The 16,984-nt window shown below is 44.6% G+C and overlaps 1 protein-coding gene across 1 annotated transcript; it reads left to right on the top strand.

The window, feature by feature from the left end:
* Positions 1-1,358: 1,358 nt before the first annotated feature.
* LOC126540478 (uncharacterized) lies at positions 1,359-8,888 on the top strand. Its single transcript, XM_050187297.2, has 4 exons — positions 1,359-1,474; positions 2,047-2,108; positions 6,187-6,326; positions 8,502-8,888. Exons 1-4 carry the CDS (start codon positions 1,374-1,376, stop codon positions 8,817-8,819), a joined length of 621 nt encoding a protein of 206 aa, XP_050043254.1. The 5' UTR covers positions 1,359-1,373; the 3' UTR covers positions 8,820-8,888.
* Positions 8,889-16,984: the final 8,096 nt, after the last annotated feature.

The raw sequence follows: 16,984 nt of genomic DNA, 5'->3' as shown, positions 1-16,984 counted from the left end.
TGACATTTTTTTGCGGGGCATATCTTCCCGGGACTTTTTTCCGAAGATGTTTTTTTCCGGATCCCAGCACACACATACCGGGGGGCCTGTGCACGGGGGATTTGCTGCTCAAAGTTATGGTGAAATCTCGCATGGCGCCACCGCTCTGATTTGATAGTGCGAGTTCACATAGAATTTTACACATATTACGCACATAGTGTAGACTACGACCGCGTATGAAACAGGCGCCTTATTTTGTGGAGCGAATACATTTGCCTCCTCAACTTTGCAAAGCTCAGTGTCAGGTACTCGTACTACCACATATAACAGATGTAAATTAGAATCATAGATATAGCTGTCGAGAACTTATGACCAATTACCATTATCTTTTCCAAATCGTCATAATTTAAGCTCCCACGTCAACCACATGGAGCAGCCGAAATATCCACAGACTTATCAAAGGGACTTATTTCATTCATACTGGTCATTACTTCAGACATGATTAGAATTAGTTTACGAGATCAACATTGCTGGTTTCATTTTGGATACTTTGACAATATTTCAAGGTACTACGTGCAGCTTGATGTACTACGACAAACGAGTTGCCGTCAAATGCCATCCACGCATACTTAACCGTATTATTCTGGTATCATTTTTTTGTTTGTCAATTTTTGCGAGCGAAATATTATTATGAACGTCAAGCGTTCGAAATCCTTCAGTTACACAGCCTCTTGCCTCAACGAGGAATTTTTTTAACAATTTAATCGTCGGCAGCTATATATATTGCTCATGTTGCGTGACCGTCATTAACAAGGGCGCAAAAAAGAAGCATACATCAAACAGAAAGTTTCAGTCTAATATTTTTATTCGCATTTGAAATGTTACAGAACATAAAAAACTAAATCAGTAACGAACACTGTACATAAGGGATCATCGTCTATCGTGGTCCTTGCGGCTCTTGGACTGAAAAAGCAGTCCTAGTAACAGTACCCCGTGGTTCTCATGGAAACAGGAACTTTGTTGAGAAAATTGTTAAATCATCAGCTGTCAATCACGTTACGCGTGCCCAGGTGAGATAAACTCAAACATCCTGCGATAATTTCGAGATAATTACTTTCGTTTATCCAGAAACGCCCGTATCACTATTGTGAAGAGTGCAACTGCTGAACTGGCCATTATATTTAACGGCTGAACAATGGAGCTTGCAACTGTTTTCCGTACGTGATAGCGGGAACGGGTTTTTTTCACGTGACAAGCATTGCACTACCTCTCCGCCCCCCTTTTGTTGTGCATTCTTATCCGCAGTCACATTAGATTGTGCAGACTTTTTTTTTTTTTTTGAGAAGCGCTATGCGCAATCTAGCTATCCGAGTGAAAGAGTGAGTACTCAAGGGATGTGTTTGCTCATCTCTCAGCGCCCTATAAAAACAGGCAGAGCCGCGGCCGCTCCCAGGATCATCTGGGACGCCGACAGTCTAGGGACTTTCTCAGACAGGCAAGTGCTGCATCGCCGCACATATTCTAATGTATACGATATTAACCGCTATTTACACTGCATTTAAACACTAGGTCACACAGTTTACGCGTGCAAAGTGTAAGAATATATTCGCTTCAGTTTCTTACTGATTAATGCCTACCGCTGTATTATCTACTTTAATGTGACTGCTGCAATTAAGCAGGCGCTGTAGCACTACCTTTGGGCGTATTAGATGTCAGGCTTGTCGGAATACGTCCCCATTGTTGGCATTTTTAGCCCAAGTTTGCATCATATCGAAGCAAAGGAGGCGATCTATAGTAAACGGAACCCTAGATAATTCTTCAAACACATGTAATTCACGGCATTTGTACGTGTTAGCAGATTGAAAAATATTGGATCCTCGAACATAGTATTACCTGATGTTGTTGATGAGCAAGGTATGCGACCGGGCTAGTTGTTGCTGATACATGATGTTTGACAGCGCTAACTATGGGACAAAGAACGGCGAAAGTCACGCTTTCAAACATCATCGCTGTTGAAGAGGCCGACTTCTCCGACTGACTCGTACGGTTTCTTTTTTTACCTTTCAGAGCAGGCAAAATGAAGGGGGCCGTGGTTACTTTTCTCGCACTTTACGCCGTTGCAGTAACCTGTGAGTACAAATCCTGCGTATATCACTTTATTTTGCAAATCTCAAAAAAGATAATGGCAAGAATTTTATAGATTTCTACTTCCTCCGCATTTATTGCAAAAATAGCTTGAAGAATAAATACAGCAAAATACTAATTTGAAGTTCATTTCAACTCATTATATAACAGAAAATATATTTTTTTAATTGATGAAGGACACATGTCCTTTGAAAGTGAGTTGAAACTTCAGACTCCAGATGGCCTGCATATGCTTAACGTGCTAGTGGATGCAGGCAGATGTTAAGAGGTGGGTCGAAAATGAAGCAGAAGAATGGTCTCAGATTCACGCTGTGAAAATGGTTGGACAGCGAGTCTGTAACGGCAACTAGAACGAGTACCCATTGCGACGTAGGTTGACAGTGACGTGACGACGCTCGTGTGTACTTTACATAATTATTCGCCTAAGACGTTTCGACGGCCTGCAACTTGCCTTACGCCGCTATTTCATTGACCTACGAAGAGTAGACTGGACAAAAGAGAAATTCGCCAGGCCTCGCATGCACGATGCTCTTCAAAAGTCCTCACTATGCGTCGCCTTCCCACAGCACTGTCTCAACACAAATCAGCTGCTAGGTGGATGCTTCTTTAACGTACGTAAGTCATGCTAAGCAGCGCTTTCAGAAGTCACACGACCTCTCTAATATGGCGAACCCGGACCGGGGTTCTTGAATAAAGTTTATTCTCTCTCTCTCTCTCTCTCTAATATAAGCTTACTCAGAATAACAATTTTCAACATCTGTGCGTGCTGTGGAATAAAAACGTACAGAGAAGCTACGTAAGTGTTGACCGAATAATTTATGGCGCCATATGCTCCTCTCGCGGTGGCTTCTGTTAACGATAAGCAGGCTTCCTTGTCAATGCCCAGTCTCTTATACAGCGCCAGCACACGAGGCGTGCGCACTGTTTTCTACGCGGCCTGTTTTAGAGCACTGAATTGTAGCGCGCCAGCGGGCATGTCCCGCTGTTTTTTTTATATAGATATATATCTCACGGACGTTCACAAAGAGGGAGATATAGATATTACACAACAAAGAGAAAGTTAAAAACAACTTAATTAGAAGATATCTTTTTACTGAAGCTAAAACTCTTTGGCGGTATACCTTAAGTTATACTGAACTACACGTTTCTTTGAAAATTCTACAACTTTCTCATTAGATGTTTTGCTTCAAATTTAATACATGCAAAGTAAGTTAATCATTCTTAACTCATTATAGCATTAGACTTAATGCAAGAAAGTCGCACTTTCGCCCGAGAAGCAAAGCATTGATTACCATAGCAGAGTATTCGACGACACGAAGCAAGGCTCGTGATATTGATCGTATAAATTGCAGTGAACATTAGCTTAGTATTCCAGTTAGCAAGTACGGTGTCACGCGTGCACAGGCAAACATGAGCACATCTCACTCGATAACCGCGAGCACTCGCTATGACAACACTGGCATGGCAAAGAGCAGTAACTTAGGCGCGCGAATTACCCTTCGGGCTCTCTCCCTGTTCACCGCTAAGGAAGTGCTGTAGAACACAGCAAGCCCTCGGCGCGCGCCCACTTGTAACCACGGCAGATTACCTCGAAGCCTGGCCGCACGCCATCGTGCACATCCGCGTCTTTCGCAGTCGCCCCCGTACTAGAGCGAAAGCGCGCCAACTTGCGTCCTCCCCTCTCCGCTCCTCCTCCTTGTGCACTGTCACTTTCCCGCCCTTGCTATTGCACACACGAGGAGACGGCGCGCATGCGCGACACCCCCCTCCCAGCACGCGCAGGGAACTGCCGCACCAAGCCGGCATTGTTCTCTGCCTTCCCTCGCACTTACCGCACACGGTGCGCAGCCGCGAGCTAATCGCACTCGGGACTTTGTGCGGCACATCACGACGATGGCAACGGTAATACCGACCACATACGATCGCTGAAATTCCCCTGCAGGGGCCATATAACCCTTATCGCATTCAGATATTGTAACTTGCTCCCATACAAAACCAACAAGATCCATAACGTCAAGTTCCCCTTGGACGCTTCGACTTGTAATAAAGGCTTGGCCAAATTTGGCTGGGACACCTTGTATTTTTTCCACGAATAAATAATAGCAATAAGCAAGAGAAACAGTTCATTGAATTTGCTGTCTCAATCCATTCAGCTTTCTTCGCGTTACGTAATAATAGATGTCCTTCTCCGCTTAAGGTGTTCATGTGTTCCGCACGGATGTTGTAACGCTGAACTTTACATGTTGCTTCTATGCTTACCTTGGAAGAACAGGAGGAGTTGTGAGAAAAGAATTGGTCTATACTAAGAGCGACTTGTTCGATTTAAGCCTTCAGTGTATTATTAATTATTTTGACCAGAAGTGTCCCTGTTTTACTTTTCTCTTTAATAGCTCATTTTTGAGCTTCATTCCATCAAAAACTATTCTGAAGATTTGTCATACAATTTTCTTCGTCTTCCAAGCGTGAATACACTGCACCACTGTCCGGCCATGTCAGTGCCCACTTGGCTTTCCAAATCATCACTTTCGGTAGAAGAAGCGATGTGAAGACTACGATCATTCTCTTCACTGGCACAACAAAACTGGTGCATCGCTTTCACTGTCAGAATCGAGCAGCGACTTTCTCTTACACACGCCACTCACATGCAAGTATTCCGCCGCCGACGCCATCGTTCCAAATCTACCAAAAGTCGCGAGAAGCACGCCATTGCAAAAATGCGGCCCTCGAGCGCTGACAAAGGACAGCTATCTATTTACCAGAAAAAAAAAAACGACTGCGATGAACACGCCCCTCCAGCGCTGACGAAATGACTACCACCTAAATTGCAGAACACGAAGTGCAAAAAAAAAGAATACGCGTATAACCACTCATTTCCAACCTTGGCACTGCAGCTGTCTGGGTAGTGGAAGAAAAACTATGCGGACGTTCAGAGTTCGTCCAGATCGCCTTGAAAACCGGATTACTGCAGTTGACGAACTAAGCTCGATCATGATATATGAGGTGTTAACGCTGAACCTGAATTGTGCTTCCGAAGCATTGATGGCGAGCTCATCATCATCATCATCGTCACCCTGGTTACGCCCACTTCAGGGCAAAGGCCTCTCCCATACTTCTCCAACTACCCCGGTCATGTACTAATTGTGGCCATGTTGTCCCTGCAAACGTATTAATCTCATCCGCCCACCTAACTTTCTGCCACCCCCTGCTACGCTTCCCTTCCCTTGGAATCCAGTCCGTAACCCATAATGACCATCGGTTATCTTCCCTCCTCATTACATGTCCTGCCCATGCCCATTTCTTTTTCTTGATTTCAACTGTGATGTCATTACGGCGCATTTGTTCCCTCATCCAATCTGCTGTTTTCTTATCCCTTAAGGTTACACCTCACATTCTTCTTTCCATAGCTCGTTGCGTTGTCCTCAATTTATGTAGAACCCTTTTCGTAAGCCTCCAGGTTTCTGTCACATACGTGAGTACTGGTAAAACACAGCTGTTATACACTTTTCTCTTGAGGGATAATGGCAACCTACTGTTCATGATCTGAGAATGCCTGCCAAACGCACTCCAGCCCATTCTTATTCTTCTGATTATTTCAGTCTCATGATCAGGATCTGCGGTCGCTACCTGTCCTAAGTAGATTTATTCCCTTACCACTTCCAGTGCCTCGCTACCTATCGTAAACTGCTGTTCTCTTCCTAGACTGTTAAACATTACTTTAGTTTTCTGCAGATTAATTTTTAGACCCACCCTTCTGCTTTGCCTCTCCAGGTCAGTGAGCATGCATTGCAATTGATCCCCTGAGTTAGTAAGCAAGGCAGTATCATCAGCGAATCGCAACTTAATAAGGTATTCTCCATTAACTTTTATCCCCAATTCTTCCAAATCAAGGTCTCTGAATACATCCTGTAAACACGCTGTGAATACCATTGGAGAGATCGTATGTCCCTGCCTGACGCTTTTCTTTGATGGGATTTTGTTGTTTCCTTTATGGAGGACTACGAGGACTTGTGGATGGCGAGCTACTTGCCCCCAGTTCTAAGGATACTCTTTCGTGCTTTACAGGCTCGGCACACGTACTGTCCCAGGAAACGAAGAAAGCAGAGGAAGGTGGTCTGAAGGAGAACTTGGGAAAGGAAGTCACACTTCTGGGGGAGATCCTGGTCGAGACAGCTGAAGCGCTCGCCAAGGAGGACTTGAAACAGGTAACTTCACGTGAGGGTTGCAGAAAGCAGTTACATAACTGCGCTGGGCGCGTAATTGGAAGACATCAACAAATAGTTTGGGGCCAATTATTTCGGATTGCATGGCTGTTTAGAAATGATCAAACACGGAATTAGACATTTATTACGATTTAGTTTAATATTTCAATATTTATACGTGCTCTAAGTCTTGTAACGAATGAGTCTTTAATGTAATTGGTTTACATAGTGAAATCCTTGCTTCGTTTATCGTGCAAATGATATCCACTTCAATAAACAGCTAATATGTGGGGATGTGATTCAAATATCTTTTTTAGGATAATTTTTCTTTGACGTGTTCGAGGTATAAAAATAGTCGTAGTTTCGCACAAAAAGGCGAAGCATCGATTGGGATAGAAAATTAGTATAGAGTTATACGAAATAAGGATAGTAGCTTTATCGACCGTATGAACTTGGAAACATTTGCTTACTATTTGAATAAGAAGCATGGTGTCAGCGCGCACAAGCAAACATTATCTCATCACACTCGATTAGCGCGGACACTCGCTGTCAAAGGCTTGGAGGACCCTTGAGAATTGCCTTTAAGAGTTGAACGCGACAGCATTCAAGGATTTATGACTGCTTCTCGCACTTCTGGGCAACTGCAGCCAATGTAACCGTAATGTTTACCGGGAAATGCTGGCGACGAATGCTAAGCACGAAGGCGAACTTTCTAGTAGAGATGCGGCTTCTTGCGAGGGCCGCGATGCGCGAGGCTTGCGTCACCGGGAGGTGTTGTAAGGAAACGGGCGTGCCGCTCTAGGAATGGTAGAAACGCTGGAAAATGGGTTTATGTTTGAGTTGCCACGTAAGGGAATTGTTATGTTTTCTCCTATATTCAAATTATATTCCGACGCTATCATGTCTGTAGGTTGTGTGTAAGTCGTACGCTACGACTTTCCTGACGAATTTTACTTTGAGAAAGTCAATTAGTTCAGTAACTTTTTTCGCGCTACACGGAGGGCCTGCGTGGTTCGATATGCATTTTTTTTTCGAGAAGATGGTCGACGCTGTACGCGGGACGCCGAACTTTCAGCGACGCATGCCCTTAAGGCTATCGCGTTAAAATGCAGGCGTGAGCAAGCGCGGCTGCAGCAGCGAGTGAAGTCACCTTCGGGCGGTCTGTCGCTGGAGTGCAAAAGCGGCGATAACACAGCGCGCACAAAGGTTATGAACCGTCTGCAGACCGTCTGCAGATCGCTTTCAAGATACGGCGCGCGGCCGTGTAAAGTACGCGCTTGATGACAAACTCGAAGCCGTCCCCCCCCCCCCCCCCCCCCCCAGCTCTCTCCCGCGCTGCCTGCCCGCTTTCCTCCATAACTGGCGCGCGAGATTGAGCCGCGATCGTCACTACCCTTTGCACCCGATCGCGAAATGCGAAGTTGCCGCCGGAGCACAACACCCGCCCTCCTCCCTCCCTCTTGTCTCACCGCGACTTTTCACGCGACGTAAGGCGGCGCGTTTGCTCTCCGCTTTCCTCCTTCGCGCGTGCGAGATAAAGCCGTGACCGTCGACTTACCTCGCGTGCTTTCACTGGCAGATATAGCATACGACGTGAGGCGGCGGTGTTATCGCCCTTGGACATCACGGAGAGGCCGACGGCGAGGGAAAACATGAGCCTGGAGTGTCCACATAATTGCTTTCGCATTAAAAAGACATCGTATATCCATAGTCTCCCGAGAGCTTTGCAGAAACTAGCCTCTGGTGAGCTCACACAAACAGTCAATGCTTCAGTGCTTTCAAGCCACTGTTTGGCGATGGATACGAACTGTTATTTTTTGTACGAAAGTCATATGAGCAAACCGAGAGCAAAACAGAGCTTGGAGCCACCATGGCTACATTCACACAGTGAATAAAAGCCTCACCTGATGATTTAAGTGGCTATTAATAAAGGATGCTTGAAGGAAATCTTATTCGTATTTTCCAATTTTCTAAGTGCCAGATGTTTTTACATAAACCGCAATCTGTTCTATGAACACTTCCACAAGGCACCAGTAAACAGTGAGCCAATATCTTCAGTGTTTTGAAGCATTTGTTTTTCAAATTAAGAAGTGGTGTCTAAATTTTGCGGCCATAAGGTCAATACCAATTACTAACTGGTGTGATATGTGTAATATAATGGTCATTGCGTCCACGCAGGATGACGAGTACTTCCTACGAGATCTGTGGGAAAAGGCGAAGGATACATTAACGAACGCTGGTAAGAAGATCCAGGAAGTCACAAAGGCTGCTGTAGGGGACATGAAGACGGCCATGGAACATGCCACTCAAAGGATCAAGGAAAAGGCGATTGAGAAAGCTATGGGAATTCTGGCAAAGGTCATGGGCGATTCAATGGCGTCGTACACTGCTGAAGATTCTGGTGCGGCGACCGCATTCCGGAATGTCGTGGTTCACAGGCTTAAGCGCACTGGCGAGAAGTACATTGCCGCGGGCAAGAAGCTTTCGGGCCACTGATGCGGTGAAATTAATATTCAGAGGCAATTAAAACGTGAAAATAGAATAAAGTATTATTTACATTGCAAATCCTACTGTCGTTCTGCGGTCGTTATTGGAACAAGCAGTCAGACACCGCGACACAGCATTCTGTACAACCTGACAACTTTCACTATATTTATTTATTTATTTATTTCATACTGCAGACCTAAAACAGGTACAAGCAGGGTGGTTAAACACAACAATATTACAATACATTATTCAATCAAGTAAGGTGGTAAGACACAACACTAATACAATGAGTCAATCAATTGAAACAGGCAACAACTAGTTATTCCAGTCTGTTATAGTTCGAGGAAAAAAAGAATACTTGAGTACATCCGTCCGTGCAAAATAAGGTGTTAGTGAATTCGGATGGTGGTGTCGAGTAAGCCTAGAGGTTGTACTGAACAGATACGATGCAGGATTAATTGATAAGTCTCCATTAATAAGCATCGTAAGAAATCGAATTCTTAAGTGTTGCCTTCGCTGCTCAAGGACTTCGATGCCATTTTCACGCATTATTTGTGAGGGGGAATCATAGCGAGAGAATTTAGAATATATGAATCGCACGGCCTTTTTCTGTACCCTTTCGAGACATTTAATATTCTGTTTAGTAAACGGGTGCCAAACAACACATGCATATTCAAGTTAAGTGTAATTAATGAATAATAAGCAAGCAGCTTTACGTTAGGTGGGGAATTTCTAAATTTATGTCGCAAAAAATATAATTTACGCAAGGCTGAAGAACAGATATTGTTAATGTGTAAATTCCATGATAAGTGGTTAGTACTTGTGACGCCCAAATACATATATTTTGTTACTTCCTGCAAGGGCAACGAACCTAACGTGTAACTAAAGGTTAGTGGAGCTTTTTGACGAGTGAAGCGAAGAAAGACCGTCTTTTTAGCGTTAAGCCGCATTCCCCATGTTTTGCACCAATCAATAATGCCAGCAAGGGAAGCATTTAAATCAGTTTGATCATTGGTTGAAGTGATTTTCCTAAAAAGCACACAGTCGTCCGCAAACAGTCGTCCGCAAACCGCAGTCGTCCGCAGTCGTCCGCATTTGCACGCTGGGATGGAGTTAAGTAGTAATATCATTTATATAGAGTAAAAAGAGCAGTGGCCCTAGGGCACTTCCTTGACGAACTCCCGAGGTGACCGGAAGACAGCCAGACTGTTGCTGATTAATTTCTACGAACTGGCGGCGATTTGTTAGGTAGTCTGTTATCGATGCGATTAATATTTCAGGGAGCTCAAGATGTCTAAGTTTTAGTATTAATTTGTCATGTGGAACTGTATCAAAGGCTTTGCTAAAATCCAGAAATACGGCATCAATTTGACCATTTTTATCGAGGCATGAGGCGAGTGAATGAATTACGGTGACAAGCTGTGTAACTGTTGAATAGCCTTTTCTAATTCCATGTTAAAAATTAGACAGTATTGAATGTTTATCTAGAAATTCGTTAATCTGATTGGCAACAATATGTTCAATTAGCTTGCAACATGAGGATGTCAATGATATTGGCCGGTAATTTTCTAACAATGAACAGTCGCCCTTCTTGAATACGGGTACAACTCTGGCTACCCTCCAGTCATCCGGTAATTTTCCAGCAAGCAACGAAGCATGAAATATAATAAGAAGGAACCTTGCAATAGTTTCAGCACAACGTTTCAAAAAAATGTTCGGAAGGTTGTCAGGACCACAAGAAGATTTAGTTTTTAAGTTAACGAGCATCGAAACTAAGCCAGGGTATGAAATAAAATTAGCTTCGGATGGGTGAAACGTTTTGTCTCTAAATGAACTAATGTCAGAGTTAGAAAATACACTATGAAAATAATAATTGAAGTGACTCGCAATTTCCCTGTGATCGGTAGTGATTGAACCATCGATGCAGATTTGTGCTACTGGCTTCTGTTTTACGCTCAAGTAATTCCAGAACTTTTCGGGCTGTTCAACAAAAAAGTTTGGTAGTACTATATTGAAATAGTGTTCCTTCGAGTTGCATACTGCACGCGCAAGGTTTTCTTTCATTTCTTTTACTCGATCAGGTTGTAATCGTGTTTTCTTTAACCTTTTTATCTTGCGGGTCATATGGATAATATCACGTGTCATCCACGGTGTTTGTTTGCGGACTAGCTTGTATTTATCAGGCGCAAATTTATCAATACAGAACTTACACATGTTTTTAAAACGGTGCCAGAGTGCTGTCACATCACTGTCATTAAAGACGGTAAGACATGTTTCCATATGTTCTATTATGGCTGCATCATTTGCGCGTGAGTAGTCCATGAAGGACCGCTTCACAGGTTTTTCAGATGGGATGGAAGAGATTATGGATATATCGATACTGACAAGTAGGTGATCAGATATACCTTCTACAACTGCAAGGGTATATTCAGTTAACATTCTGGGCAAAAATACCAGATCAAGCGAAGATTGGCAAGGTCCTTGCACACGTGTTGGCTCCTGAATGACTTGAATTAGGTCATGCGTTAGCATTATGTTAACCATGCTGTTTAAATGCTTATTGTTGCGTGAAAGTGCTTGCAAACGCTCCCAAATGACGTCCGGTAAGTTCAGGTCACCCACAAGTAACAATTTGTTTGACTGGAATTGGGACATGCTTTCTTGTAGCTTGACTAGATATTCAGACGATGCATCGGGAGGTCTGTAAATTGCGTACAAAAGGAATTTGTGACCCCAACACGTGATTTTTATGCATAAGCATTCGAGACTTTTATCGTCTTCTAGTAGAACAGCTTCTATATGGTGTTCAATAAGGACTGCAACACCGCATCCCCTATAATTCCTATCCTTGCGGAATACTTGATAACAGGGTGGGAACACATCCTCATCACCTATTTCGGACCGCAGCCACGTCTCCGTTATAACTGCATTGTGTGGGCTGTGCTCTATTAAAGTAATTTCAAGATTTTCTGTTTTGTTTAGGACGCTGCGAGCGTTTAGGTTAATATTACACAATTGTTTGCCGCATTCTTCGGAGGAGCGTCAGGTTTCAGGCTGCGAGGAGCGTTTATTCATTAATTTTACGCGCATGTTCGTTGCCTCATCCCAGAAAAAAATATCTTTATCAATCTTAAGTTTATCATGAATCAGGTATACTTTTACCTCCAAGTTTCTCAGCTTGCTCGCTGTCCCACAGAAGTTTCCTTTTTTAGTGTAGCTTGCGAGTAATCGTTCCTAATGCTTATGCTCGTTCCTTTAAGTTTTTTACAGTTATCAAATATAGCAACAGAGGTGACATTAACACGGCAAGCTGGGCGAGTTAGTGATTGAACCTGTTCCTAGGGGTGGGCGGGGAAACAGGGCGATATACTGCGCTCGTATCGTTCACTTCTTTTTCTCTTTCGTCCGGGTTGTGCTGCCCACCCCTATGAAAGGGTGACATACTAAGAATGCTAAACAGATAGCGCCCTTACAGCGATAGAAAATTCCGCATCGAGTACGGCCACCTGTTGGATAGCGATTGCAACGAAGTTGTAGCTGGGATACTTGGGATATTGGAAGTTTCTACGGAGTTCTGACTAGGGTGCAATCAATAGAACTAGTTATACTGTGTCGCGGAGTTGGCAGCGAAATTGCCAATTCGTGTGTCTGCTGATGTCCCCATAAGGTTTACATATTCAGATGTCATGGGGATATGGCATTGTGAGGCAGTAATAATCTTAACAATAATCATTTCATATACATATATAGTTACGTATTACATACCTACCATGAGAAATATTGCTAAACACATTAAAGCCGCCAATCATCTCCAAACGTGGATGCGCTGCCAATGTTCTGTGGAACTTAACGCCGACAACGGAAGAAAATTCAGGTACTGGATTCTTTCCTAAAACTGAAACTTGCTTCATGTTGAAGATTTCATGTAATAGAAGACCGGCATTAGTGTACACGTCGGAGTTTTAAGAAGTGTAGCTGCTGGATGTTCATATATTGATCGTCCAAGATGAATAAGCCTGTTTAATCTAGCAAAAAAATTGTCAACAGACTGGCCAGGAAATCACGAAAGTATACAATACACGTAGTTCGCTTGATAAACCCCTTTTCTTCCAAAACATTATAACCGGGTTGCGGGAGTCTATTTTTCTTCTCTCTATATTAAACATACTATCGTGGAAAAATTAGTCCGGAACGGGAAATCATAATGTAGAGCGCTTTTTACGTGCAATGATTTGTGAGCCCAATGTTACATTGCTATATATGCGGTCACCAAACATGGCGTATGGCTCAAACTGAGCATACAATTCAAAGTCATGCCAAACTTTACATGGGCTGGTGAAATCTCCAATTAAATAAGGCTTTATATTTAGCCGTGACTTCTTAGTGTTTGAGTGGTCTACAGCAACACACGAAAGCCAAACTAGATGATTATACCAACTACGGTGAGGCAATGTCCATGCCATTGCGCTGTTGAGCACGATGTCACACGGGTTTGATCACGGCCGCATAATATCACTATAAGTGCCAACTAACGCCGCCACCTGCCGTGGTTGCTCAGTGGCTATGGTGTTAGGCTGCTGAGCACGAGGTCGCGGGATCGAATCCCGGCCACGGCGGCCGCATTTCGATTGGGGCGAAATGCGAAAACACCCGTGTAATTAGATTTAGGTGCACGTTAAAGAACCCCAGGTGGTCGAAATTTCCGCAGTCCTCCACTACGGCGTGCCTCATAATCAGAAAGTAGTTTTGGCACGTAAAACCCCATAATTTTCTTTTTAACTAACGCCGCCGCCGCGAAGACTGCGCGCCACTTTCGAACTAAACGCCGCACTTCTTCTTGCCAGCGCTGAGAACCACGTCGCGCGATAACCGGGATCCTTTCTCCCACTTCTTTCCGGAACGCGCAGCGTCATCTAGCGGTGCTTCCGAGACGTCCACGTGTGGTGTACGAGAGGAGAATGGTGGCCACACTGCGTTCCCTGTATGCATGCACTTCCGCTGTTGCCCGCGTAGAGCTGTACGTGTGCGCGTGTTAGTGAGTCTCCGTCCCCATAACGAAGTTCGCGAGATGTTTCGTTGCCTGTGAATGCATAAAACTGACTACTCCAAGTACCTGTGTTATTGTAGCGGCTAATAAACAATCCGATTTTGAACGTTGATTTTCGGTTACTAAAGTCGACGCTTTCTAATAAAAAACTCAGATCAAATGTTGTAAACTGCCTCACGTGTTTGTGCATTCAGACTATCGATTACAGAAAAGGTCATGTAGAGCTTTGCTTACCTGAGAGTATTTTCGCATCTTCTCTGTCTTCATTATCTTCAATTAAGGGCGTGATTCGGCCTGTGTCGAGCCATGCTTCAGCCGACATGCTCAGATAATACGAGTCCTTACACCAGGCTGGCATCCCTTGATATAACAAAACATACGCGTGCCTATGACAAACTAAATCACTAAATTGGCGACTAGTGGTAGCAGTGCCCTCACATAGGTAAGTGCAAACCGCAAGCTATCAGGAACACTACCACAACTTTGTTGTGATCTGTAACTCTTCCTAAAACGAAGGCACTTTTACTCTAGTCACGGTCGTGAATGTAGTAGCAGGTTTACACTCACGGGGCTCAGAGCATTCCACATTATTTTTCACTTAGATTAGCGTAGCGCCCACCGGCACCATGCATGCCAATACGCTGCTGTTTCTCCGCTCAAACGGCGCGCCGTTCTAGCCTTTATCTCGGGTAGTATAACAGTGAAACGTGAATTCGGCGACACAATACTTTCTCTCTCATTCATGGAAACGGGCTGACTGCGTCTTTACTAGCTGCAGAGTCAATCCAAGGAGGCGCCGTAGTGATATACATGGATATACCGCTTCAAACGCTCACAAAAGCGAAAGCGCGCCATCAAGCCACTTAATATTTTGACAGGTGAGACATAGGAGGCACGAAAAGAGAAAAGCTGAAGGCAGGGAGGTTAGCCAGAATAACGTGTGGTTGGCTACCCTACACCGGGGCAACGAGAAAGGAGACAACAAAGATGACAGGGAGAGAGAGAAGGGAAGGAAAGAAAGAAATTAGTGGTGAGTCCGCTGACGTGTGTGGTCTTATAGAAATTGCATTAATAGTCACAGATGTTCGCACAAGCCCGTCGTCCTCAAGAAGCACAAGAGCGCCTTCACCGCTTCATGGGCCGACGAGCGATGGGGGCGGTGTTCCAGGAGCACCTGCTCAGAAAGCGGCCGATTGTCCAGTTTTCGGAGAGCGTTGGCAAGTTGTCTTTCTGGGACATATCGTGGACAGTGGCACAGCAGGTGGTCGATACTTTCTTCGGTGCCGCAGACTTCGCAAGCAGCATTGTCGGGTCGCTTCAATTATTGTAGAGTAGGCCTTTGTGAAGGCAATTCCTAACAAAAAGCGACACAGAAGCGTAGCTTCCCGTCAAGGAAGTCCGAGTGGAGGTCGGAGTTGGTGTGGGGTTTAAAACACCGGTAGGTGGATAGGTGATAGGGAAAGCGAGGAGAGTACCTTGGAAACTGACGAAGAAGAAAGGAAGTGAGCGGAGGCACAGGGCACGGTGTAATAATGGGCACCTCTTATCGCTGGAACATTAGTTTGCCACGCCAAATGCATTGGCATATAGGCAGTCGGTGCTATTGTATGCATACATTACACCGTAAGCATAGCGTACCAGTGCGTACGAACGCTAACAACTGTTTGCTCGCTTGGCGCCCGCTTAGGGACGCTTACTCAGTGGCCCACATTGAAAGGTTGGTTGAAAAGCTACGCATGCCCAATGCATTCAGGACACAGCTCACTAAGGCCTTGGCGTTTTTCTCAATTATACATTTTTTTGCATTGTAGAGCAGCACATTCTGAGTGGCCTGCATCTAGTTTCCCAAGTTTATAGATTCTTTCACTCGAGTGCTCCTTTTCGTATTTGCTTAGGTGGACGACTCTTTCGTTTGAAGTTGCTCCCCTGACGAGCACATGGAACATCTCAGAATGCTATCTACGTGGTTTACAAGCAATGGGGTTGCGATTAGCGTAAATAAGAGTCAGCTTAGAGAGCAGCAACTTGAGTTCCCCCGATATCTTGTCGACTCCTCCGATGCTAAGCCACTGCCAGAAAATGTTCGCGCCATGGAGGATTAACAACTGCCCACGTCAGTGACAAATTTACGCCAGTTCCTCGGCTTAACAAACCTTTATCGCCGCTTCGTCCCGAAATGCGCTCAACTAGTCGCTCCTCTTGACGCCATGCTGCCAAGAACGAACAAATGATCTACCTTGCAATGGACTGAAGAATCTTTCGAGTTATTCACTAAAGTTAAAATCGCACTCGCCAAGTCAACAATGCTTGTGCACCCCAAGCCTGATGCGCCAACCTCCATCATGACTTACGCTTGCAGCACAGCTGTGGGTGTTGTTCAACAGCAATACACTAACAAAGCATGGCAGCCTCTCGCCATTTCCTCAAAGGAGTTCCAGCCGGCAAAAACATGGCATAGAATCTTTGAACTGGATCTCTTGGCTGCCTCTCTCGCCAAAGCAAGAGATCTTTAGAATATCAGGGGGGGGGGAGCAGGAAAGAAATTGGTACGACCGTAACCGTTACTGGCATAGGTATCAGTGCGAGGTAAATAGAGATGTTTAGAGAAATAAAAAAATCATTATGGAGATGTATGCAAAACATGCAAAACATGTACAGTATGCCTAATTAAATCAAGCAGGCTTGGTGACTATTTGTCACCGCCCCGTTTCCAAGGGGATGCCCATAAATCAGCATTATCATAGTAGCACGAGATAGGAGACCAGTTGCGGTACGGGCACGCCTCCTGAATAACGCGTTACCACCGCGGCAATACGTTGCGTCGCTATATGGTTTCAATGATATAGATGCAGTACCTTCGACAATCATCGTGTCAAGAGTTTCTCCATTTTTTTAATGTCAACGAAAACCTGATTGACCTGCAAACAAGATTTAACGTCAAGCCAAGGGCCCAAAATACCGTCCTCGGACGACGGTTGGTTGTCGAGGCGCGTTAGATCATTTTCATTATCTGGTTCTCCTCCGCGTTTGGTCTCATGCACTTGGTACAGCTGACAATCTGGCGACTCGGTAGGTCGCAGCAGCCGCACGTACCTTCGCCACCCCGAGCCTAAGCCTCTGCGGAAGA

Source organism: Dermacentor andersoni, chromosome 2 (assembly GCF_023375885.2).
Source record: "Dermacentor andersoni chromosome 2, qqDerAnde1_hic_scaffold, whole genome shotgun sequence".
Taxonomy (NCBI): Eukaryota; Metazoa; Arthropoda; class Arachnida; order Ixodida; family Ixodidae; genus Dermacentor; species Dermacentor andersoni.
Note: the sequence above shows the minus strand (reverse complement) of the source record. Positions and strands in the feature narration are given on the sequence as shown.